Source organism: Poecilia reticulata, chromosome 22 (assembly GCF_904066995.2).
Source record: "Poecilia reticulata chromosome 22, P_reticulata-male-v2, whole genome shotgun sequence".
Classification (NCBI taxonomy): Eukaryota; Metazoa; Chordata; class Actinopteri; order Cyprinodontiformes; family Poeciliidae; genus Poecilia; species Poecilia reticulata.
This window is the reverse complement of record NC_088851.1, coordinates 24,023,425-24,046,920: the sequence shown is the minus strand read 5'-3', so window position 1 is coordinate 24,046,920 and position 23,496 is coordinate 24,023,425. Positions and strand designations below refer to the sequence as shown.

General features: G+C 40.4%; 2 protein-coding genes across 2 annotated transcripts in view; one reads left to right on the top strand and one right to left on the bottom strand.

The window, feature by feature from the left end:
* The first annotated feature begins 2,362 nt into the window (after window positions 1-2,362).
* On the top strand, window positions 2,363-7,914 carry LOC103458853 (TMF1 regulated nuclear protein 1). The gene has a single exon (XM_008399952.3). The coding sequence runs from the start codon at window positions 3,537-3,539 to the stop codon at window positions 4,218-4,220; it is 684 nt and encodes a 227-aa protein (XP_008398174.1). The 5' UTR covers window positions 2,363-3,536; the 3' UTR covers window positions 4,221-7,914.
* A 2,188-nt stretch (window positions 7,915-10,102) lies between these two features.
* Window positions 10,103-23,496, bottom strand: part of asap3 (ArfGAP with SH3 domain, ankyrin repeat and PH domain 3) — a 33,453-nt gene continuing 20,059 nt past the window's right edge. The window contains exons 11-26 of the mRNA XM_008399953.3: window positions 22,954-23,023; window positions 22,780-22,867; window positions 22,602-22,650; window positions 21,131-21,297; window positions 20,497-20,630; window positions 20,273-20,364; window positions 20,013-20,193; window positions 18,653-18,738; window positions 18,434-18,549; window positions 17,733-17,800; window positions 16,667-16,774; window positions 16,340-16,553; window positions 15,527-15,803; window positions 14,943-15,153; window positions 14,728-14,856; window positions 10,103-13,185 (exon numbers count right to left, since the gene is read on the bottom strand). Of these exons, the coding sequence (XP_008398175.1) occupies window positions 13,111-13,185; window positions 14,728-14,856; window positions 14,943-15,153; window positions 15,527-15,803; window positions 16,340-16,553; window positions 16,667-16,774; window positions 17,733-17,800; window positions 18,434-18,549; window positions 18,653-18,738; window positions 20,013-20,193; window positions 20,273-20,364; window positions 20,497-20,630; window positions 21,131-21,297; window positions 22,602-22,650; window positions 22,780-22,867; window positions 22,954-23,023 (2,065 nt within the window). The 3' untranslated portion in view covers window positions 10,103-13,110. The remainder of the gene's footprint in view (window positions 13,186-14,727; window positions 14,857-14,942; window positions 15,154-15,526; window positions 15,804-16,339; window positions 16,554-16,666; window positions 16,775-17,732; window positions 17,801-18,433; window positions 18,550-18,652; window positions 18,739-20,012; window positions 20,194-20,272; window positions 20,365-20,496; window positions 20,631-21,130; window positions 21,298-22,601; window positions 22,651-22,779; window positions 22,868-22,953; window positions 23,024-23,496) is intronic.

The window sequence follows — 23,496 nt, the reverse complement described above, 5'->3', positions numbered from 1 at the left end:
TGGACCAGATAATGCAAAGGCACTTTAATGTCCTCATCCTCCACACGTGCATGCTGAAAATACAAACACATGGCAGATTAAAGTAATCTGGAACAGAGAGTTTGGTTTGAGGAGTGGAGGCTTTCACGTCAGTTTTAGTTGGGAAGGGATAAATGGGAGATTTGTGAGACGGGATGGAGATAATTGTATTTTTAGAAGGATTTGGCACATGAGAGTAATTGCACTTTATCATGGAAAATGTACCATGTAATTGTTTTTCCTGAAGCTTCCAGGGTTTTGCAGGAAAACTGATTCTTAACACAGATTTTTGCCGTGGTAGAAGCTGATGAGTTATGATATACAGCAAACAGATCAGATTCATTACCCAAAGGAAATCGTTTTTCTGTAGGATGAGTTTTATCACACATTTAAAGAAAGGAGGATATTTTGAATCTGAAAAAGTAATAAATAATGTGATCAACAATGAGCTTTATTACTTCAGCTTTATTGTCATGCAATATATAAAAAAGAAAGCAGAAGAAGAAATGTTATCAATTCTTTTACAAGAGAAATTTGATGGCTGTGTAAGTAGGAAATAGAAATTTTACAGTAAAATCTAAGCAGATCTAAGATCTGCTCTTGAAAAAGGTTTGCTGCTCTCCAGGGAGTTTAAATTTATGCTCCAAAAGATGAAGTCAGGGCTCAGTACTACTGTATTTCTTCTCTTTTCTTTTGCCTGTTTCAGCAGGCGTGTTGCAGGCGCTGTTCAGAAAATAAGTATTTCATTAAAAGTTGAAGAAATCTTTCTGCATAAATATTTCACTACACCTGAAGTTTTTAGAAAAGTGCAGCTTGTATATATATTCACTCTTTTTTTCTTTTCAAAGTTAGTTAGTGCAGCTTGTGTTCAGGTGTCCTCAGTAGTTTGGAAATCACGTCGGTCAACCTGAGCTATCAGAACAGCTCTGTTTGGCTGGTGGTTTAAACAAATATTACCCCCAATCAGTTTCCAGGGAAGGAGTTGTCATGAGGGCTTGTTCAGCCAATCAAAAGCAGACTGGAAACCTCCAGGCTCTGTCACACTAAAACATTTTTATGCCTGGAGTTGCTTTGACATTCAAGGCTTCACACATCTTTCTGCTGAATAAGTGCAGGATATAAAGTCTTTCTCCACAGTTAAAGATATTATCAATAATGAATTATTTTAAAAACTTTCCCTATATTTATAAATTAGCAAAACAAGATCATTCACATAAGATATACTTTGCTATGCTGACTTCCATGTAGGCCAGAGAGAAGAATACTTCAAGGTTACAGAACGTTTTTATTCTGAAGGTTCAGCACGTCATCGGTGGATAATAAAAGGTTCTGCAGTTCAATCTGAAAGGTTCTGAAGGGAAAGCAGAACCTTTCCCTTCAGGTTCTACCGGATCTCCTGTAGTTCAACATTTTTAATGAAACCTTTGCATTAATTTAATAACTCCTGGGTGCTGTGCAGCCTCCTTGGCCTAAAACAAATACATTTAAAACAAACATTTGTAAATGAATGAAAAGCTTTAGTCGAATTAAATTTAAATTGATTTGATGCATTACTGGTATATATGTATTCTTACAATTTATTTCTTCTTCCTTTATTTTCCTGCCATCTTTACTTTCAGATGCACACAGTCCATCCTTCTTTGCCTCATGTATTTTTTGCTGTTTTCTGTAATGCTCCCTCTTCACTCTGGAGATTAGTGAAGCTAAAAGCAAGAAGAGAGCAGCCGCAGCACTGACTAATGCAACGCCGACCGTGAGATAAAAGCAAAGAGCCGAGTCCATGAAGACACACACACAGCCACCTCTGACCCTCTGAAAGCTTCATCTGTTTCCCTTCACCATGAAAGAAGACATTTATTGAAAACACTCATGGTTTAAAACACAGCGTCGTTTCCCCTCTTATCACTCTTGTATGTATTTTAGTGAACTTGAGCTTCGTCTTTCCTAATTCATCATCTGTGTCCTGCAGCCAAATCAGTCAATATGTCTAGACTGAATGTAAGGTTAGCTTTTAGGGCCTGTGGCAGAAAATTGAAAAATGAACTTAGTGGAGATGATGTAATGAGTTAGAGCCTGATGTGAGCAGCTCAAGTTCCCATCCAGACACTTTGATGTAGATTATCCTGATGTTATATAAAGCAACAGATCAAACAGACACTCTGCAGCAGGTTTAGGTGGACGTGGTGCAATACTGTTAAAAAATGAACATAGGTGGGGTTTTAGTCATTTTTTTTCAGCTGATTTTTCACAGATAAAAAATTAACACAAAACTTCAGTAACAAATATTGTGTGCACAGGTTTGAATTTATCTTAAATTGTCTCTAATCCCAACAGGAACACCATTAAACCTAAATGCACACAAAACATTTCTGTTCATCATAAATGAGACAGGCGTCTCTAACAGCTAAAGAAACATGCATGAGGAGAAAAAAATATATTGTTTTATTTATGTCAAATAAAAAAAAATGTTTCTACATTCTCAATAAGCAGAGCAAATCATTACCAGCCTTACAGAAACGTCCTTATAACTCCAGATCAGCTTTATGCATTTTTCCACAAACAAATTTGTTGATGAGCTTTGAGGTTCCCTGATTTCCTTCCACAGATTCTCTGTCAAATTCAAAAAGATTCATATTATTTCCTAAACGTTGGTCAAATTAAAATATTACTTCAAATCTAAATCGGCCAGAGACATAAATTGTTTTAATGTTCACATACGTCCCCACAAACATCTGGATTGGTGTGCCTCAGGAATCTGCAGAGAATATACGTTTGGTAGCAGCAATAATACATAATAATTGGAATAATTTGTTCGACAATCCTGACAGAAACGGTAGAGATTAGTTAATTTTCTGGCATCAAATAGCTTTTAAAAATAATCCACTAATTGGTTGAGGTCAGTAGCAATCTGATTCTTCCGTGAAAAACATATTTGGTGACTGTTTAGATTTTTGAGATAATTTTTCATAGTCTTTCAGTGAAAGAAAGAAAGACTGCTTTTTGTTGAGCAAGAGAGTATGATGGTGTGGTGGCAATGAGCAGTAATGCTGTGTAATCAACTGATTAAGGGAGAGATAAAGTGGAGCATCACCCCTCCCTCCTGCCCTTGGCAACTGATGTCAAGACTGTGTTGCTATGGGCAACCGTCCGGGCAAGAGAGAGGAAAATGGAGACACCACCTGGTGTGCAGGATGGCAACCGAGAGGCTGAGAGAACAGAAGGGAAGAAACATCATGTCAGAAGGACACTGAAGTCAGATTCAGGATGATGACGAGGGAGAGTCAGACGGAGGACACTCAGCCTGCCAGCATCAGCAGCCGGGAGGAAGGCTGGCCAATCACCAGCTGACATGCTCAGAAATTCAGGAGCCAATGAAATGCCAGCAGGCTCCCTCCACAGCACAACAACTCGGATGCAGAGGCTGCACAATCTGAGCTCGGATGTCTTATTAATGAATGGAGCGCTTCCTGGGCTGCGTCGCTGCACGTCTCTGCTGCTCTTTCACCTGAAACGGGAGGATGGAGAGGAAAATCAGCAAAGATGGAGGGAAAAGCGGTGCCAAGGCTGTGAGAGGGCGGCGAACAAACCCAGAGAGCCCCGATGAAGGCTCGGCTGAGGACGTGGCAGCAGCTTTTAAAGGGACGGACTCCCATCCTGATCTCCAACTGCCGGACTCGTCGTCCCCATCACCGTCCTCCTCCTCCCCTCTTCCTCAGCCCGCCATGCCTCCCTCCGTGTCTGCCTCTACTCTCCTGGCTCTGGCGTCTCCAGCAACCAGGCGGTCCATCTCCATGGGAGACTTTCGGAGGGTGACAGGGGCTCTCCTGGCCGGTTCCGATCCCCCGTCCACTTCTGCCACGGCCCCCTCCTCCAAGCTGGTCACCCCCAGCTCCAGCATGGAGTTCGAGGCGGCCCGGCGGCGCCTGCTGGAGGTGGAGGAGCGGCAGCGGGTCATCAGGGAGATGGAGCGGCGGCTGGAGGAGCTCAGGGAGATGTTTGTGCGCTCCGAGCAGCAGGTGGTGGTTCACGGGGAGCTGGTGTCGCGGATAACCGGTGCGGCCCAGCAGGGTGAGCTGTACGTGGCGGAGAACACCCAGCGGGTGAAGAAAGGCTTGAAGTTCAAGAAGCACCGACCCACCATCGTGTTTTCCTCCATGCTCGGACTGCGCACGTGCCTCCCCTGGCCTGTGAAGCTCAAATAGGACGTCAGATGCTGACCTTTCACCCATGACATTAGAAATGTGCTTTACATTAAATAGTGAGGGGTGGAGCTCCATCCTTTAGCTCTCAGTGACACGGCTGCTCTCCAGTTATAACCTTACTGCTCTTGAATCCTGAGGCTGGTCCTTCAGGGGTTAGAGTGCCTAAATATCACAGAGGCCAGTAAGGAGCTTCCGGTTCAGCAGATTTCTGGGGAAAACTCCCTGGCTAGCTGGCATTAGTGCATTGTGTACGGGATGTCGTTGTGTCCTAGTTGTTCTCACAGCTTTTTTTGCTGCTTGCAATTATTATTAGTGCTTGCTTTTGAGAGATTCATGTCAAATTCATGATGCACAGATGAGTCAAGGGGATGTGGGAGGTGAGCTTCACTCTGCTCTCTGTTCAGGAGGTTCTGCTGCACTTTAACTTCTGCAGCAGTGAGGAGGCTTATGTAAGCTTATTGAAGAAGGGGCAACACAACAGTGTAGATCACTGAACTATCTGCCTCTGCAGCTCATTAAGGGCGAAGTGAAGGACAGGAAGGTAAGATGAGACGTTTGCTGCTCTGTTACATAAAACCGATGCAGACAGATGCAGAAATAGAAAATGTAATTGTGGGAAATGATTGAAAAAATGTGCCTTGGCTTCTCTGAGACTGCTCATCCCACTGTCATAGCAGCATTAAGGAAAGACAGATAATAGGGGGAAAATCATGCTGGGACACTTCCACCTGTGGCCTCTTTTTATCCTGTCACCTAGCAACCATTTATCCCTCCATCCTAAATCCTCTTCCACAAAAAATGCAGAATGTATCCAGCTGAGAGCTCTGATTACTCTACTGTGGCAGGGATTTAGTAAAATAAATGATAAACATCAAGATTTATTATTATTATGACTATTTTATTATTATTATTATTTAGGGGGTTAAATTTGAGTTACTCATGCATCAGCTTGTAAATCTTAGCTGTGCTATCTCTGCTGTCTTAATGAAGAACAAGACGATGATATGAGCTACAGGTTTGCTTCTTAGAACGCAAATATAACTTTAAGTGCACAAAGACCTCACTAATATGGAATTACAGTGGTAGTGGCCAGTTTGACCAATTAATTCAAGTGTTTATTTACATCATGTTGCTGCATTGTCTGTTAAGCACAACACATTTGTCCTATAATGTTTTTTTTTTCTTCTCATTTCTATGTTTTTGTCTTTGGGTTAATAGTGATTGACTTTTTGCATTCTGTTCCTCTCCTTTGATGTGCACAGGTATTAATTACATCAGGGATGTATCGTTTGGGCATTAACAGGTTATGGTAGTGATCCACACTCAGTCTAGGTTCGCTGTTTGTTTGTCTGGGTAAAATGTCCTGACAAACACCCTTTTTTCTGCGGTAACAATCCCTGATGGTGCTTTGTTACGAAGAACCAGCAGCCAGGCTGCACAACAGGGAGACACAAGATTTGATTGTATCACCACTTTCACTAAATGATTCAATCTGTTTGTGATTTCTTTTGCTTGCTTGCACAGATTTAATGGATGTTTTAGAAGCAACCACTGTATGTACTTTTATAGAGTTAAGAATAACAGAGGAAGATACCAATGGGAGACCAGGTTGCCTGTGTTTGACAAAATGCATTTAAACTATGATGCATGTAAAGGAAGTGAAGACTCACCACATGAGGCTGGTTCACTTCAGTAGGAGCTGGATTTGGGTTATTGCTAATTTTGACTTGAAGGGCTTAAAAATGGAGTTTGTCTGTGTTGCTTGGAAACACTTAAAGGAGCACTCTATCAAATAGTTTGTCAAACAATTTATTCACATCGTGGATCTGAGACTTTTTCAGAACAACATTAGAAGATACAGGTATTTCCATACTGACTGACATTTCAAAAACAATAAAACAACAGAATTTTGTATTTATTTTAGTTGGTTATGATGACAAAAACAGATAAAAAGATCAGTTGGTACTGCATCCCAGCCAACATGTGCATGTCTGCCTCATTTGGGTTTTACTCTGGTTTGAAGGACCGTTCAAACTGGCAATCCTGTTGGACACGCTTCCGCTTAGTCCCCAATGAATATTAAGAAAATCAATTATCCAGGTCTCACATGGGTCCTACTTTTCCCCCAGAATTGTCTTTTATAAAAATCTATTTCAGCATTTCTCTGTAACCTGTGAGAAATCTCATCTGTCATCCCAGATCCCAGTCAGATACCAGCTGGGATGTTTGGCTGAAAGTGTTTTTCAGTGTTGGATGCAGTGATGAACTGTTCTGATGAACACAACATTTAGAATATCTTCTTTTTCCAAATTGTAATCAGAAAACAGTTATTTTGGGATTGGAACAAGTAGCTGGTTGTCCTCTTTAGTTTAAACCAGGAAGTTACTCATATTCTCCACTTTTCTACATGAAGCAAAGACTACATTAGAGAGAATTTTGAATTTACCAGTGATACTTGTGGTTTTAACCTGAGAACTGTTGTGAGAAATAGCTGGAGTGCCTCTTCATTCAAAGAAACTTGGTCAAACCAAATGTTTCTCTTGACCTACTGATACCCACGACGTCTTTCTCCTTGAATGTTGGCTAACACTATTTAGCTCAGCATTCTACATGCCCAAAGTAAAAAAAAAGATTCTGGTTTTGTGCACATCTATACCAAACATTATTGTAGAAAGGTTTTATTTAATAAAGAAGTCTGAAACATGTATTTATGCTCATGTATATATAGAGCTACCTGTACTTACAGTTAGCCTGATTTGCTGTTTGAGATTTTTCTGTTTTGGTGTTTACAGAAAGGATGGTACTCACACAAACAGCCGGACAACATTTACATATGGGCCCCATATGGGTAGAAATCCTGGGTCAAAGATGGGATTGTATCTAGGTAACACACTGACTTCATTTCAATGTTTTGTTGCAGAAGAATATTGGAACCTGTGTGGATTTTCTTTATGAGACCCAGTTAAGTCCCACATGGGGGGCCTGAATTTTGTGGCCCCTGTGGGTTGGTTCCAAGTGGGTTCAGACTCACAACTCAGTCTAAGCAATCTTTCTATGGGGCCCACATATGCATGTTGACTGGGAACTATTTCTCTTTTTTTAAACCTGAGTGGGACTAAATCACTCAGGCATTGTTTGCTGTGGAACTGCACTTTTTTATTTCCTGAATGAAAGAAACACATTACCCAAAGATCTCTGGGCCCACTTGCAGAATGAATGTAATGTTGATTGTTGGGTGTTTCTGTATTTTTTCTGAACACTGGTTATATAATATTTCCATTTTGAACCTGTGGCTATTATTTACTTTGATGAATTTGGAACCTGCTACCACAGCTCTCGCTCATTTAGCCCTTTACTCACATCTACACTGACTAGCCACAGGCTCAAAACCACCTTTATGATGTTTCACACTTGAATGTTTGAATAATTCATGTTTACTTATGCATACCAGTTATTTATTGCTTTACAATTTGTGTGATATTCTTATGGTATGTTCAACAGCTATAGCTTTTTTCCTCGGTTATTATTGACTACAATTAGAGCTGCACACTTCAGCATCATCTGTTTTTGATGAAAAAAGCTTTATGATAAAACGTTAATTCATGTTCTGCTTTGGGTTCCTGCTTTGTTTAGTTTGCAACTATAAATTTCTGCACAACGCTACACAATTATTAAAAAACTCCTCTCAAGCTCATCTTTTGAAAGATTATTTGTTGGCAACATGATGCAATTTATTAATAAATTAACTAAATGACTTGAATGTTGTGGGGAAAAGAAAATCTTGTTTCAGATCTGTATGTTTGGAGTAGGCAAACACAAAGGGTTAAATTTCACACGTGAGAAAGGAAAAGTCTCAGGACAATTTGGGTCACCTTGCAGCGTTTCCCAGCAGCTTGCAGGGCAAGGTCAGCAGAAAAAAGCTCTTTGACGTAACAAGATGCTGCACGCCAGAAGGAGCAAGCTGTAAACGCTGCATCAGCCACAAAGATTTAGCAGGCCTTAAATTGTAACGCTGGCCCATTAAATCCCTTTCTCAGCTGATTGTTTGGTAAAAGGAGGGTTCAATAAAACAGCAGTGGGATGCAAATGGAAGAATTAATGGAAATATTACCCTCTTCTGAAAGCTCTTCGTTGGAAGCGAGGGTTTATGAAGTTACATTAAGACGATTATGCCATTTTTTCATAAGAAGCATTAGCATTTACATGGAACTTACAGTTGAAGCCCAGATGTTTACACACATTTTATACAAACACAAACTAAATGAATGACCTAAATACTGTTTTATGCACTCATATGTTCAAACAATTACATGCAAATCTAAATATTATGGAAATGTCCAGCCATCACACCGTCTAGGAACCAGAAGAGAAATCTCTGAACCAACCTGAGAACAAGAACAAAAACCTTGAGAAAAAACTGCCAAAAGCTGGAAAAGTGGTAATTTTCCAAGTCATGTTCCAAGTTAGGCTGAATGGTCACTCAGGAAGGAAGAGGTCGTTACGCTGAAGGCGAGAAAAAACAGGGACAAACCCTTTAGTCACGTGTGACTAAAGGGTTTGTGACTAAATGTTTGATCTTAATACCCAAAGGTGAGGACAAATTGGTAATGTCTAAAAGTCAGAGTGAAAACAGTGAAGTATGTGAAAAATCTCTAAATATCCAGCAGGCGATAAATGGGATTTCCAAATGGACGATAATCCTGAGGATCCCACCAAATTAGTCACAAAGAGGCTTGATGTGTGAGCAGAACAAAAAGGTGTGAGAGTATAAAACCTGACAAATTTACAGCCCTGGGGAAAATTCTGAAAAAATGATATAATACTATAATGCAAAATAGTGAACCTTTGAAGGCGAGTGCTGTTTGTATAGTAAGCACCAATGCATGGCACAGGCAGGCCTGAAGAGGAGAGAAGCTTATCTGTGCTGGCAGAACAGAGCAGGCTGCAGCCCGATGGCTCCCTGTGCCGGCTGCTTACGTAAGTGACAGGTTGGAGTTTCATCATTCTGACTTTCGGATAGCAGGTCAGAGCAAAGTCACGTCCAGATGGGTTTAAAATGAGGCTGCAGGGATGACTGCCAAAAGAGAGGCCTGAGGAGATTTTCCTCAGGGATGCATTCAGAGTAGAGAATGAAAAAATGCACAAATTCAGTAAAAAATGTTTCTCGAGTTAAAACATAGACATGTATGTTAAACATTTCACAATTACAAATTATTTACAATTCTAAATTTGTATTACAAGTTTATTCTTCATTTGATTTTATTCTCGTAACATGAGTATTCTCAAAATATGACTTATATTACAATTTTATTCTAATATTTAGATTTTATTCTTGTAATTTTCTGACTTAATTCTTGTAATACTGGCTGTTCTCACAATATGACTATTTTCAAATGATTATGACTTTATTCTCTTTATTTTAACTTTATTCTTGCACTTTATTCACATAATTTTATGACTTTCTCATAGGAAGACTATATTGTTGTAATATCATTACTTATTCTCGTAATTTTACGTTTTTATTTTTTCTTGGGATGTGAAATCTGTTGTCAGGAAATCTTCAGATCTCAACACCATGAGAGCCTGAGTTCAGAAACAGAAGCCAACAACCTGGGTTCAACTCCAAAGCACAAAAATGTGCCGCCACATGTTGCGATTGTAAATAAGATTAATATTCAGAGTGTCAAAAAATACAGAAGTTAAAATTAATAATAATTAACACTAGGAAAATGTGAACTTTGCATGAATTTAAGAATGTAGAAGGAAAACATACTGAATAAATAAATATGCCCACACTTAATGAACAATGTAACTAACGTTTTTAGTTTTAGCATCTGTTGTGTAAATAGAAACAAAGATATGACTCCATTTACAGCAAGGCGCTTCATTAAACATGTTTAATGCATATGTTACAAACTAAAGCGCGCTCATTTCTTGTTTACATTTCACACAGTCCCCACTGAGAGCGACAATCTGCTGCAGTCATCTGCTCCCTCACACTTCCATGTTTCTCTGCCTCATAACCACCACAGTAACCAGACGATGTGAACAGAAATAACAGCCTCCAAACCAGCTTTCTAAATGCTTTTACCCCCTTACTGCATGTCTGTTTAAGTTAGAAAATGTCCCTTTTACACCATTATTCTGACTCTAGCAGTCAGGTGGATAACCAAAGCAAATGCTGCACAATAACGTGTGATATTAAGTTAAAAAACAAAAAATAACACTGTCCCTTAAAATTCATATCACGTGGGAAAACAAGCAACGTATAACAATTATTCAGGGTGTATACAGTGCATGTTGAAAGAATGATACGGAAAAAACCCGAGACCAATATAAATAACTTTCAAACGTTTTCCACCTTTAATCTGACATATTTTATAAAGAAATCATCCTAAAAACAAACCTGGTTGCATAAGTATACACACCCTTTATTGAATCACCTTTTATTTTATTTATTTATTTTGAACAGACTAAAGTAAAATCAAGGAAAAATAAAAATAAAATAAAAGTTGTTTTATCTGTTCGATGTCATTCAGCTTAAGTGAATTTCAATCAGTGAATATAACCAGCTATAATTAATCTAATTAGCTGGAAATACAATGCAATTGTTCCAAAGGGATTTTCCTCACTATTTAGTGAAAGTCATTATTGGCAGAGTTGTTAGAAAGTTTTAAAAGGATCTCACTTTCAAGAGATGAAAAGGTATCATTCAGGAGAAGGGTACAAAACAATTTACTACATCACATGCGAAATAGAAAACTTGTTGAGGTTTAGAAACTTTTTCTATAAAAAAAGCTTCTTTATTAAAGGATTAAAAGCAGTTAACATTTTATTATTTTTTTGGTTGTAGTACAAAGTTTTTAAGACGATAAACACTCAATTTACAAATGTAGGTTTTTACAGAAGAATTTTCTTCAAAAGGTCTTTCAAAAACTTTGAAGCAGAAGATGTTATGATCTTATGAAAACAAAGCTCAACTTCTGGGCCTCACCAAAAGAACACCCGGCCCATGCCGAAACACAGTGGTGGCAGCATCATCCTCTGGGGTTAGTTTTACTTCAGATGAAACTTGGTGTTTTTGTCAAGAGGGATGAAACTGCCGTTCACTAAAAACCTTCAACTGGCTAAAACTGAGGATGAGAAGCAGGATTATTTTATAACATCACATTCAGTCCAAACATCTAAATTAGAAGGCAGAAGAATATTTGAAATAACTTAATGAATTAGGTTTGTGTGATGAGGTGACACATTTTCAGAAAAGCAGACAAGACAAATATGACCAAATCCAGATGCTGACACCCTTACCAAAGACTGAAAACAAAATAGTATTAGTTTAAGGATGTATACACTTATGCAGTCACATTACTGCAGTTTGTAATATAATCTTCTACTAATAAATGTATTTTCCAGCTGAACTGTACAGGATATTGCTCACATTAAAGGTGGAAAACTTCATGATTCCTCTTATTTGCATATTTTATATAACCAGAACTTGGCATTTTATTACGAGCATGTCCTCGTCTTAGGGCTGCACAGTGGCGCAGTTGGTAGAGCTGTTGCCTTGCAGCAAGAAGGTTCTGGGTTTGATTCCCGGCCCCGGTCTTTCTGCATGGAGTTTGCATGTTCTCCCTGTGCATGCGTGGGTTTTCTCCGGGTACTCTGGCTTCCTCCCACAGTCCAAAAAAAAACATGACTGTCAGGTTAATTCTCCAAATTGTCCCTAGGTGTGAGTGTGTGTGTGCATGGTTGTTTGTCTCTGTGTTGCCCTGCAACAGACTGACGACCTGCCCAGGGTGACCCCGCCTCTCGCCCGGAACGTTAGTTGGAGAGGCACCAGCAACCCTCCCGACCCCACTGAGGGACAAGGGTGTAAAGAAGATGGATGTCCTCGTCTTATATCAACTTTATGTGTTAAGTTTGACCAAATATGTACAAGAAATGGTGCAAAAGAAAAGAAATGTGTATCATTTGCTCACAAATATCTTTTCTCTCACAAAGCTTGCTGACTCCTGGAAGCTGATCCGTGTGTAAGTGTGCATGTGTGGCATGAAAAATGTGAAAAAAACTCTAAGAAATTACTGTGCTGGGGTACAGTTATTAGCAAGTCCACTTTTAGTGCCATTTCCTGGACGGACAGAGGGACTTCTTATATATATTTTTCCCTCCAGCATGCTGCTGTTACTCCAGGTTCTCCAGGGACTGACGCCTGGAGGCAGCGGGAAACAGGATCCTGGCCTCCGTCTGCGGCCGGCCTGGGCCCGGAGTCGCCGCGGCTCAGCCAAAGTTTCAGATCTCTCACTGGGCTACGCAGACATATCGACGTTTTACTGGAGACAGACTGGCAGGCACGATCCGGACCAGTCTGCGGCAGATACTGGGCAGGTCTGAACCTCATAAGACTCATTAACCTGTGATTTAAAATCTTTGTCATTTTCCATTCAGAGGGAAATAAAGCAGCTAACTCTGAGTTCAGCGGCTGGCTAATTAAACATTTACAGCTCTCCCAACTCTTCAGAGGATTCCTCTGAAACTTAAAGTGCCTTCAAGAGGTTTTTGTCCTGCAGGGAAAGTTTGCCTGTATGCACAAGTCTTATATCAATACAGGCAGCTTATATACCTGCAGCCCAAATGTTTAATATTTAAAAGAACATTAAAGCAATTCACAGTCATTGCTTTATCTTTGCACCTGCAAGTTTAAGACAACAAATAAGTTTCCAGTTTCTTTGTTGCTTTCTGAGATGAGTAATAGTCCCTAAAAAAGACGATTTCGTCGTGCAGATGTCCTTTGGTCAGTAGATCCTGTTGTGAAAATATTCCCAGATTACTTGGATCCATGAATAGAACAGCATTTCCTTTCCCACATGTGGTGATGAAGTCCAAACTAGCATCATTCTGTTACTTTGTGCACATAGTTGACAGGAAAGGTTCCACTCCTGGAAGGGTCACCATCAATATGGCCGACCTGTCAGGAAAATGACAAATGCAATGTTTAAGTCTCTCACACTGCATAAAATAACTCAATTTATGATAAAGAATTCAACATTTACTGAATGTCATTTCAAAACATTTGTATAATAATGAATGAAATGTCTATGATGAGCACATTAATCATCAGCTGTCAGTGAAAACTATCAGTAAATATAGTTTTTTAGCACATAGCTGAGAAATGTGAAGTAACCAATTTTGCTCTGAACTTTTTATCATATTACAACCACAAACTTTAACACTTTTTCTGATTTCATTTGTCCACTGACACAAGTTAGCACTCAGTTATGGAATGGAATCAGAATTTCCTGGAAATCTAAAAAGTATGACATGAATTTGACTCTGATGCCACTAAATAAGACCCAGTTCAACTAGCTGCCCTGTGAAGTCGCCTAATTAGACGTTTTTGTCAATTCTTCCCTCCAAAAACAGCTCAAACTCAGTCAGGTTGGATGGAGAACAGCTACAAACATCAATTTTCAAGATTTGCAACAGATCTTGAACTGGATTTGACTAGGCCATTCCAACACATGATTATAGTTTGACTATTCGAGCTCCAAGTGTATGTTTAGTCATCAGTTTATGTGGACGGCCTGTTATAGTAGATTTATATCTGTGCCAAACTTTTCCATTTTCTGATGATGGATTGTATCGCGTTTAGTGAGAGAACAACTTCATTCCTGGCCTGACTTCCAGTACTTTCGGATTTATGATGCTTTTTGTCCACTAATGTTCTCCAACAAATCTATAAAACCTTAAGAGAGCAGCTGGATTAATACTGAAATAAAATCTTTACTCCGTTTCCTAGCCAGGTGACTTCTGAATGTAATCGTTTGCTCTGGGTTTCAGTGTTAGGAAAGCAAACAATTAATAGTTTTATTAATTGTTTATTAATAGTTCATGGGGGATTAAGTGTTTTGAGTATTTTATTCTTTTCATATTTTTCTATTCAGCAATCTAAGAGGTTCCTGTTTTATATTATAAATATATTTAGGTTTAACAATGTGAAAAACCACAATTTTCTGTTTAATCAGCCAGCTCTTAACAGAGTTGACAAAATGTCGTTAAACTTTAGTGATGTGCTTCTTTTTTTAATTCAGCATATTGAAAAAAAGCCTGTTATGTTATGGAAAGACAGTCGGACATCTTGATACAAGACAAACCCGGGTTTAAGAAAATCAACACTTCTTAATTAATCATTAGATGATTAATCAGATCAACTCATTAATTGATAACTTGCGTCCCTAATTATAGAAGAGGATTTGCATTTCAGATTTTAATTGGTAAGAAAATGCCAAACATCGTGGTTGATCAATACGTCGAAGCTGGTGGTTGTAGCTACAAAACGTGAAACAGTTCAAGGTGCATTGCAAGTGATTCATCAGGGAGAAACACTGAACACAACTGTTATTCTTGAAAATTCAGGTTTTTTAATGTATGATTTTATTTTAATAAAAAAAGGTCCAAGCTTTGCAGAGAAAAATATGTAGCTTAAAAAGAAAACTGTAGTTGCACTTACCCACCAGTGGGGGTCATTAGTGGCTGTGACCACAATGACTTCATCTTTGAAGAAGGCGAGCTGCTCGGCGCTGACCGCTCGGCAGTCCACCAAAGCCTTTACGCGTTTCTGTGGCCTGCTGACCGAAACCTGCAGGAAACGAGGAACACCATGAGAAGAACCTCTCTGGACCGGCCGGCTGAGCGAAACACAATAAGGTGTCTGTGCGGTCGCACCATCGCATTCCTGCGGGAGCGAGGGCCACAAGTCACAGTGGGGGAGGACGAAGGCCCTGCAGACGGAGCCGAGCCGTTTCCGTTCCCCACCAGGCTGCAGTACAGCTCCTCCTGGCTGCCCACGCAGGGCGGCGCCAGAGAGCCCACGGTGCCCTTTCCGAAGCTGCCGCCTCCGGTGCTGGTGCGCCGATAGGAGGTGGTCTTCTCTGAGCTGATAACACCACAGGAAGACAGTCAGGGGGTTTTGGTATTAACACAGGAGACTTGTGAATTTTACATTTGAACTGTTCTTTTTTTGTTCTGTGTGATTCTCCAGAACTACTAGTAGTTAAGAAGACCCTTAGCATGATGCTACCACCTCCATGCATAACAACTAGTACAATTTGGGGTGGAGCGATATGGCTTGAAAGTAAAATCTACAACTTTTTCATATAAAATAACATTTTAATTGATCAAGTTTCCAAAACTTGCATTTATTTCAAACATCCTTTCTGTGAGCTGTCCTGAATACAAAATCCAAATAAATCTGCATGGCACTGAAGAAATAGTTTTATTCTGAGGATAATCTGGAGCTGTTTTCTCACCTGACTGGCCCACCGTGATTCTGATTGGACGCCTGTGAGACACTTTGAGTGGTCTGGCCGTCCCAGGTCTGCCTGTGCGATCTTTGTAGACCTCCTTGTCCGTGTGAGGACCGTTGGGCTCTCCCGCTGTGACTCTGGGTTTCTGTAGTTGACGAAGAGGAGCCGTGTTTCGTTTGAGTCTGAGGACTGGAAGAGTGGGACGACGGGTTGGAGCAGCGGCGCAGGATGTGGGCTCCATCCTGGGCTGTTGTGACTGAAATCTGCGGGTCTGAGCGCCCTGGGGAGGAAAACACAGATACGATTCTGAATGTCTTCATGGCAATCTTGACTTTATTCATGTAATACATTTATTCAAGTAAAGATTTTTCCCAAACTGATATAAATCAAAATTTGATCTTGTATTGAGGCGTTGCAGTAAAATAGTCGGCAGCAGCTAAGTTCCCATTACAAATGTGTGCAAAACTTTGTTGATGTTTCGCCAGTGAAAAAAAAAAGAAGCAATTTTGCAATTGTGACGAATTGCAATTAACATGTGAATGCGTTTATTCATTCAATAAGTCATTAAAAAACATCCTGCAACATCATCCTACAACTACTTCCTGTCTTCTTCTTCGTATTTTCCGCTGGCTGCAGTTTTGCGAAATACATCCATTTTGATATCTCCAAAAAACCGCCTCATCCAAGCACAACAATCTTCATCAAGAAATGTGTTTTCTTTTTTTTTTATTGTCGTGTTTCCATTAAACAAATTTATTTTTGAAATTTCCATTTGAGCAAGTTTCAGTTAATGGAAACGCAGCTACAGTGACCTACCTCTTAGGACTGATTTGGCTGGCAGCGGTGGTGGCAGAGATGCTCCAGGGGGGGCGCTGTTGGCAGGAGGATTCTTGTACAGGAAGTCCAGATTCTCATAGGTCTGACAGGGTCTGACACCTGGACTTGTGCCATTGCTGGCTGTCCACTGGGCAAAGGCAGATCCACCACCTCCATTTGATGGAGGAGAGCGGTTTTTGGGTAACGGACTCACCTGGAGGTAGATGGAAAGAGAATGCTATAAAAAATCTCCACCGTTCTAGAATCTTCTTTGGCTAAGAGTCAAGCTCAGTAACTCAGTATTTGAGTGTGTGTGTGTGTATTTACTCGCTCATCCAGGTCATCCTCGCTGTCATAGAACTCCTGAGACTGACTCTCCCACATGTACTCCACATGGATCTGAGAGTTGAACTTCCCACTTTGGGCCAGCTCCAACTGAAGAAACACACACATGCATTAGCAGAAAAGACATCCTGCAAGGACACGTTCAATTCTACGGAGGCCTCTAGGGGAAACAGGGGATTCCCCCCCACCCCCTTTGCGTTACCTCACAATAATGTATTTAGTAGCTTTTCGTAGTTTCATCTCGAACACTGAAAGTCTGAGGTTTTTCCATGTATGTCTCTAGTTTGTGAGATATCAACCAGTTTTTGTGCCAAAAAATTTCACTGACGATCTTTAGACAGATGTTAAATAGACATTTTCAATTCTACTGCGGAGTAACATAAAAGAAAATATTTCCCCGCTGGCCTCTAGGGGGCTCTGTAGCACAAACTCCTTTAGAAAACTGAACTCATCGCTCTGATTCAGTTTTTTAAAGGAGACCTGGAGGCATCCTGCTCTCAGGTCACACTCTTTAGTTTATCCTGGATGACTCAAAGCTGTTCCCAGGTCAGCTGTCAAATCCCTCCTGCATGTTCTGGTTCTAATCTGGAGTCTTCATCCGTTAGGATGTGACTAGAAAACCTCCAAATGGAGGCTTCCTGTTCACATTAAGTTCAACTATTAAGCTAACACAAACTGAAGGAAACCATTTTTTGCATGTATGGGGGGAAAAACATTTTTTTAACATTCAGTTTTTTCTACATCCTGTAATCCAAGGTTATTCACATCAGGCAGGATGTGACAGAAGCTAAGCCTGAATCAGTGGGGGCTGATGGCCGGTAAGAAAATAAAAGCGCTTATAAATGATGTACACTGGGGCCTGCTGGGGAGGAAGGCTGGGGAGTTTTCTTAAGGCAGGGTTTCCAGCTGTGGATGTTGTGCTTTTTGGTTTCGCTCTTCGCTTTCTGGTAGGTATTTTAATGTTGTAACTTGAGCTCACTTTGGAGAATCGACGCTCTATTAGAGTTTCATTTAAATCTTTAAAGATGGAGGGAAAGTGTGCGCTCACCAGCTCGATGCAGTGACTTTGCTGCAGCCTCTTAGCGATGTCTAGAGCCGTTTCTCCGCTTGAGTTCACTACAGAGAAAACAACAGTAAATACACGAGTTTTACTCCTCCCTTATGGTAACAGAAGGCTATTAGTAAAGAGCCTTGCAAAAGCATCAATACCTCTGATTTTTTTCACATTTTGTCCCATAAAACTCACCAGAGGAAAGATCAGGACAAAGTTGTAAAGTTTAAAACAGGGTTAAGTTATAAAACAATAACACAAGCTTGTAACAATTCACAGAGCTTTGTTCAATGATTTATCTAACAAATTGGATCGATTGGAAAATGATGAAGCAAAACACAAAGTAATCCTGGATGAAAACCTGCTAGAAGCTGCAAAAGATGTGTGACTGGGAAGGAGGGTCACCTTCGATCTGGACAAAAAGCCTAAACAAACACCAAGTCGGAATGCTTTAGATTAGGATGATCAAGTCCAGATCTAAATCCAATTGAGTCTCTGTGTCTTGAAAACTGATTTCCACATCCCATCTAACTGAGCTTGATCTTTTGTAAAGACTGGGTGAGCATGTCAGACTAAATGTGAAAGGAAAACAAAAACTGAAAACCATGTCTTCTTTTATCCGACTTCGTAACGGTCAGAAAAAGAAAGTTCAGGGCCATGAAAACATCTGGGAGGTCCTGCAGTCCAGTGACATGTACCTGCGTGAATAGAAGCCTTTGCTTTGAGAAGCAGCTTGAGTGATTCAGGATTGTGGTGCAGGACGCTGTAGTGCAGAGCCGTGTTCCCTTCTGTTGTTTTCTTCTCCAGACAGTTGCTGCATAATAAACAAGCCAAACACACAAACGGTCCTAAGCTTCCCCTCACTGCTTTGACAGCATCTGTGAGCAACAGAGAATGGATCTGTGTCTGGGTCTGACCTGTTCTGACAGAGGAAGTCCACCAGCGCCAGAGAGCTTCTCTCCTCCACACGAACGGAGAGGTGAAGAGCCGTTTCTCTGACTCCCTGCAGGAGGAAGGAAACGGCTCTGCTTCAGTAACGGTTCTTCACAGATGCCCCTGCTTTATTTACAACAGTTAATCTTCTCTCCATGATGTTCTGGATTTTTAAAAATTAATGTTTTATTCTTGCAAAGCATATTTGATGAAAAGCAATCATGAAAAGCATGGTTTTAGAGGCAATCGTGTTTTACTAAAAAGTTGTATTACTGCACCTGCCGCATTTTTTGTAACATTTTCCCCTGATCTGATCATAAGATCACTAAAATAGATTTTGGTTTATTTGAAAAATTCAGACTGCATGCAAACTACCCCCATAAAAACTGAAGCAGCCAGTAAACTTTTCACCACGACTGTATATTTACATGCTTTTCTCTGCCCAGTCTGGTTTAGCTGCACCACTGACCCAGATATTCTCCCAATGAAACTTAAATTAGAGCTCGATTTCACAGCCACTCTTGTATTTTCATGCTAAAAAGTGAAAACTCTCCTGCAGTTTCCATCTGTTTACAAGAAGAGCAAGAGGAGTGGCGGCACTGCTTCCCTAATTCAATAAGCTCGTCTCATTTTCTCTCCAGAGACACGAGCTTTGACCTTCAAGCTGAAATAATAAAAGAAAGCCAACCAACACAAACAAACAGCCTCTCACAACCACAAAGTAAATCACACTCCACATGCTGCTACAGCCGGCCAGGAAGCGCCGGAGAAGTTTAGAGTGTGATTAAAGAGAAGAAGAAGACGAGGCAGACGGGGGGATGGCAGAGGAAATAATAGATGAAGAGATGAGGGAGGAAAAATGTGGATTAGAGGCTAAAAGAGATGGGAGGCGTTTGAAAAACCATTGCAAAGTTTCCCAAAACTTGACTCACTTTTTTTACGACGTTATATGTGAAGGAATTAGATTTTCCTTCAATTTCAACACCAGTTATAAAGAAAAAGAAGTACAAACTTTCTGAAACAAACCGGGTTACCTGGTCCACCAACTACTTGTTCATTTATATCAAAAGCAAGACATTTTGGCTTCATGACAAGAATCTGAGATACGTGCTAAACTCGAGGCTCAGGGGCCAAATCCAGCCCGCCATAGCTTCTGGTGTGGCCCTCTAGACTCCAGACAGAGGCATAAGTAGACTCTTCAACATAACTTATGTGTTCAAATATTATTTTATCAATACATTCTGACACAATCGGCCTTTGTGAACAATCATGAACTTGATGTGGCCCAAAATAAAAAATGAGTTGGACTGCCCTGCTCTCTCAGGAGCAATAAATGACCTTCACCTGTCCTTCAGGGAGCACCAGCGGCTTGGCCAGGTCTGTTCCCTCGGCGTAGAGCTGCAGAAGCGAAACAAGGTCCCGGCTCCTCACCGCGTCGTACAGGCGACCCGGATCCGACTCTTCCCTGCGGATGACGTACCGACGTTCGGCATACTTTGCCACTATGTACTCCTTCCTGGCATTCCTATACGGTGAGGGAGACTCATGAAAGACGTGACTTTATACCAGTCAGATGTTTGACTGAAGATGCATCAGGAACTCACATGTCACTCTGTGGTAACGGTTTGACAGAGTCGTTGGGGAGCCCTGCCTCCATGATGTCATTAAACCTGGTGTTGCCGATGCTGACGGCCAACTGAGGAAACACAGGGAAAAATCACAAAGGAACAAAATGAAGGTACATCTGGGAAATGCTGGTATTTAATGTTTTGATCTGGATAATCAACAAGTGTAGATTATAATATGCTGGGGTGAGTTTTTCTAGTACCAGTAACTCTGAGGTGCTGAGCAAATCCAGAGTGAGCGACTGAATCCTGGAGTAATGGACGCCCAGATCCCTGTGGATGCCAGAGCATTCGATGCATGTCAGGATGCCCAGGTTGGTGGACAGCCATGTTGGGTCTGATGCAGAACAGGAAAGCACCTCAATTAAAACTACAGGCATTAGATGTAACCCAGTGGGTCCAAACATTTGGCCATGGAGATCAAATTTAATTACAAGTACTGAATAAATTAAAAACACCAAAAATATTTTGTGATTTTTTTTTTTTGTCCAACTAGAATGGATTAGGGAGTTATTATTTCTTCAAAAAATGTTTTCTAGGAAATTTTTTTAAAAATCTGCTAAGATTTTCATGTAAAAAAAAAAGAAGTTGTGTCCATCCTCATAAGAGGGAAACATGTCTGCACCATTTTTGAATTGAAAAATGAATTTCATATTTGAATCTAAATAATAAATTATTTTTTTATCTAATATATTCCAGTTTTTTTTTTAGATATTTACAACAACAAAAAAATTGTTCTTCTGCAAATAAAAACAAAAAATATTGGGATTAAAGAAGCCTGCACAAAACAAACAAACAATGAACCATTAAAATATTTTTGATGAGGGACCAGCTGACCTGGCGCCCCGCAGTCTGCACACGCCTCATTTCCTGGCATGTGTCGCAGATCTGCAATGATGGACTGGGAAAGTTCCTGCAGGCCGCTGTCCTGCACGTGGAGCTGGTCTCCTCCCAGCGCCGTGTTCAGGGCCTGCTCCTTACTGTTCTGCAGCACCGACACCCAGCTGAAAGCAAAACCCACACAAACCTTTAGGAAATGCCACGTTTCGCAGTGAGACAGTGGGAAAGCTGTGTCCAAAACATCAGACGTTTTACAGCGTGTGTTGCGCATGTGTTTGCAGTTCATTTAATGATCAGTCAGCACCACTTTTACTTTCTCAGCTTTATTAGTAACAAGACCCATACTGAGCCACATCTGCAACTTTGTGAGCTTCACAACGTCTTTGCTACAAACTGTTTTCATCTTTCTTTGACCCCACAGAAAAAAAAAGAACCTGTCAAGAGGTCCATAGACGAGGGAAAAGCAGGGGACATTTACACACCCCCATCCAAAACCACATCAGAACACACTCAGATTCCTCACTAAGAACGTCCCACCCAGAACCAGCTGGGACCAGGGAACCTCCCAGCCAGTACACTGTATGCTTCACTTATTCTGAGCTATAAAAAGGTAAGATTTTGCTTTCAAGCATCATTTTAACAAGAGATATACTGTGAAGTTACAGAATTGGCCTGCCAGAAACTCAATAAGCTCAAGCACTAAACTGTTGTGCTAGCAAGCAAGACTCCTCTGTGCGGAAGTTGCTATTGGAAAAAAAAAAGTTGGTCAAAGATTAAGTCAGAGGAAGCACAAAAGACAAAAAACGTTATTTAGAAGAAAGGACATAATGGTTGTTTTTTCATTCAGCTAATTTTAAACAGATGTCAAAAAGATAACAGGACGGTCAAACACCCAAAAGATGCTGCTTTTAAACATTTAACCTCTGTCTGCCATGGAACATGATCCTAAAATATTTGGAAGTGTGGCTGAAATGGACTGAATGACTTTGTTCACTTCCTCCGCTGCCGTTGCTACAACTAAAGGCAGACAATAATTGTAAAACAGAGCAGAAAAGCCACGTCCACATAGAGGAAAATCTATTGGAAGAATCCAAGTGAATGGGAGAAAGCCCAGACTGTGCTGTGAAGACAGATTTGAAAGAAGTGTAATAGTGTCCATGCTTGTTTTCCCATAATGCAATATCTGGAATGCTGTCCTAATGTTTTGTCAAAAAACATCTTAGTTGGCTATTATGTATAAAACTTTGGGGAAAAATGTAAAAATCACCCACACTTTCTGTTTTAACTTATCCAGTTCAGGGCAGAAATGTTTCCAGAGTGAAGCCTGCAAAACATCCTCCTTACACAAACCTGAGCTTTATATTTAAGAGCCTTCCTTCACTTGTCACAACTTGTTTCTAAGATAGTAAAATATAAGATAAGAACTAAATAACATTAAGCTGAATCCCACAGAGGCTTCGGCACTTACATCAGACATTCCTGCTCATCGTCTGCTTGGAAGTGATATGTCCGATTATCTGGAATAAATAAAAAATAAAAAGTCAAACATATGGTAAACTTGTTGGAACTTATATAAAAATGAGTTCCAACCCATTTAGATTTCATTTCATATTTTAAGGATATATTTTAGGCAAAAATAAACATACGAGTAACCAAATCAAATGTCCTCCGGTCCTCTGGGTTGGGCCGCACCTGACAGGTCAGAAGGTTCAGTTTGGCTGGAGGTCGATTGATCTGAATGAAAACGAAGCTTCATCAGGCTTTGACTTAAGCTTTATTTTCTCATTTGAATGAACAAAGTGAACACTTTTATTCCTCACCGTACTGTGGGAAATAGTCAAGTATCCAAATTTGACTCCACATTTCCTCCTCTGCCAAACTTTCCTGATCCTAGACGGATAAAAGTGTAAAAGAAAAAAAAAATCAGCTGTTTTATTAGTGATCTATCGTTACTAGTAGGTGTGATTTGTGGTGAACAGCACTGTGAGATCCTGAGCCAACCTGTACCTCTGGTTTGGGTAGATCTAAACAAAGTGCTATCAGATTTTATAACTTCATTCCTGTTTTCATCAACTCAACTGGCTCAAGTTTAAAAAAAAATAAAAAAAAGGAGGCCTGAGGAGGTTTTATTCTCCTCTGGTCTGTCATTTCTCCAACTGAACCACATCCCCTCTCCTATCTCAGGGTAATCTAGCTGTGTGTGTATGTGGGTGTGTGTGTAAATGCTCCAAAAGTTGGATCTGCTTGTTTGCCAATAAACACCAGAGGAGGGGCCCCTGCTGGACTCTTCATCCCATAATAACAAAAACCACATGGTCCAGACAAAGCTCGACTTCGCCCCACTTTCTCTTCAACAGGCTCAA

Bases quoted from the DNA above. Each gene is read 5' to 3' on its own strand.
- LOC103458853 (XM_008399952.3), top strand. From the start codon at position 3,537: ATGGAGAGGAAAATCAGCAAAGATGGAGGGAAAAGCGGTGCCAAGGCT.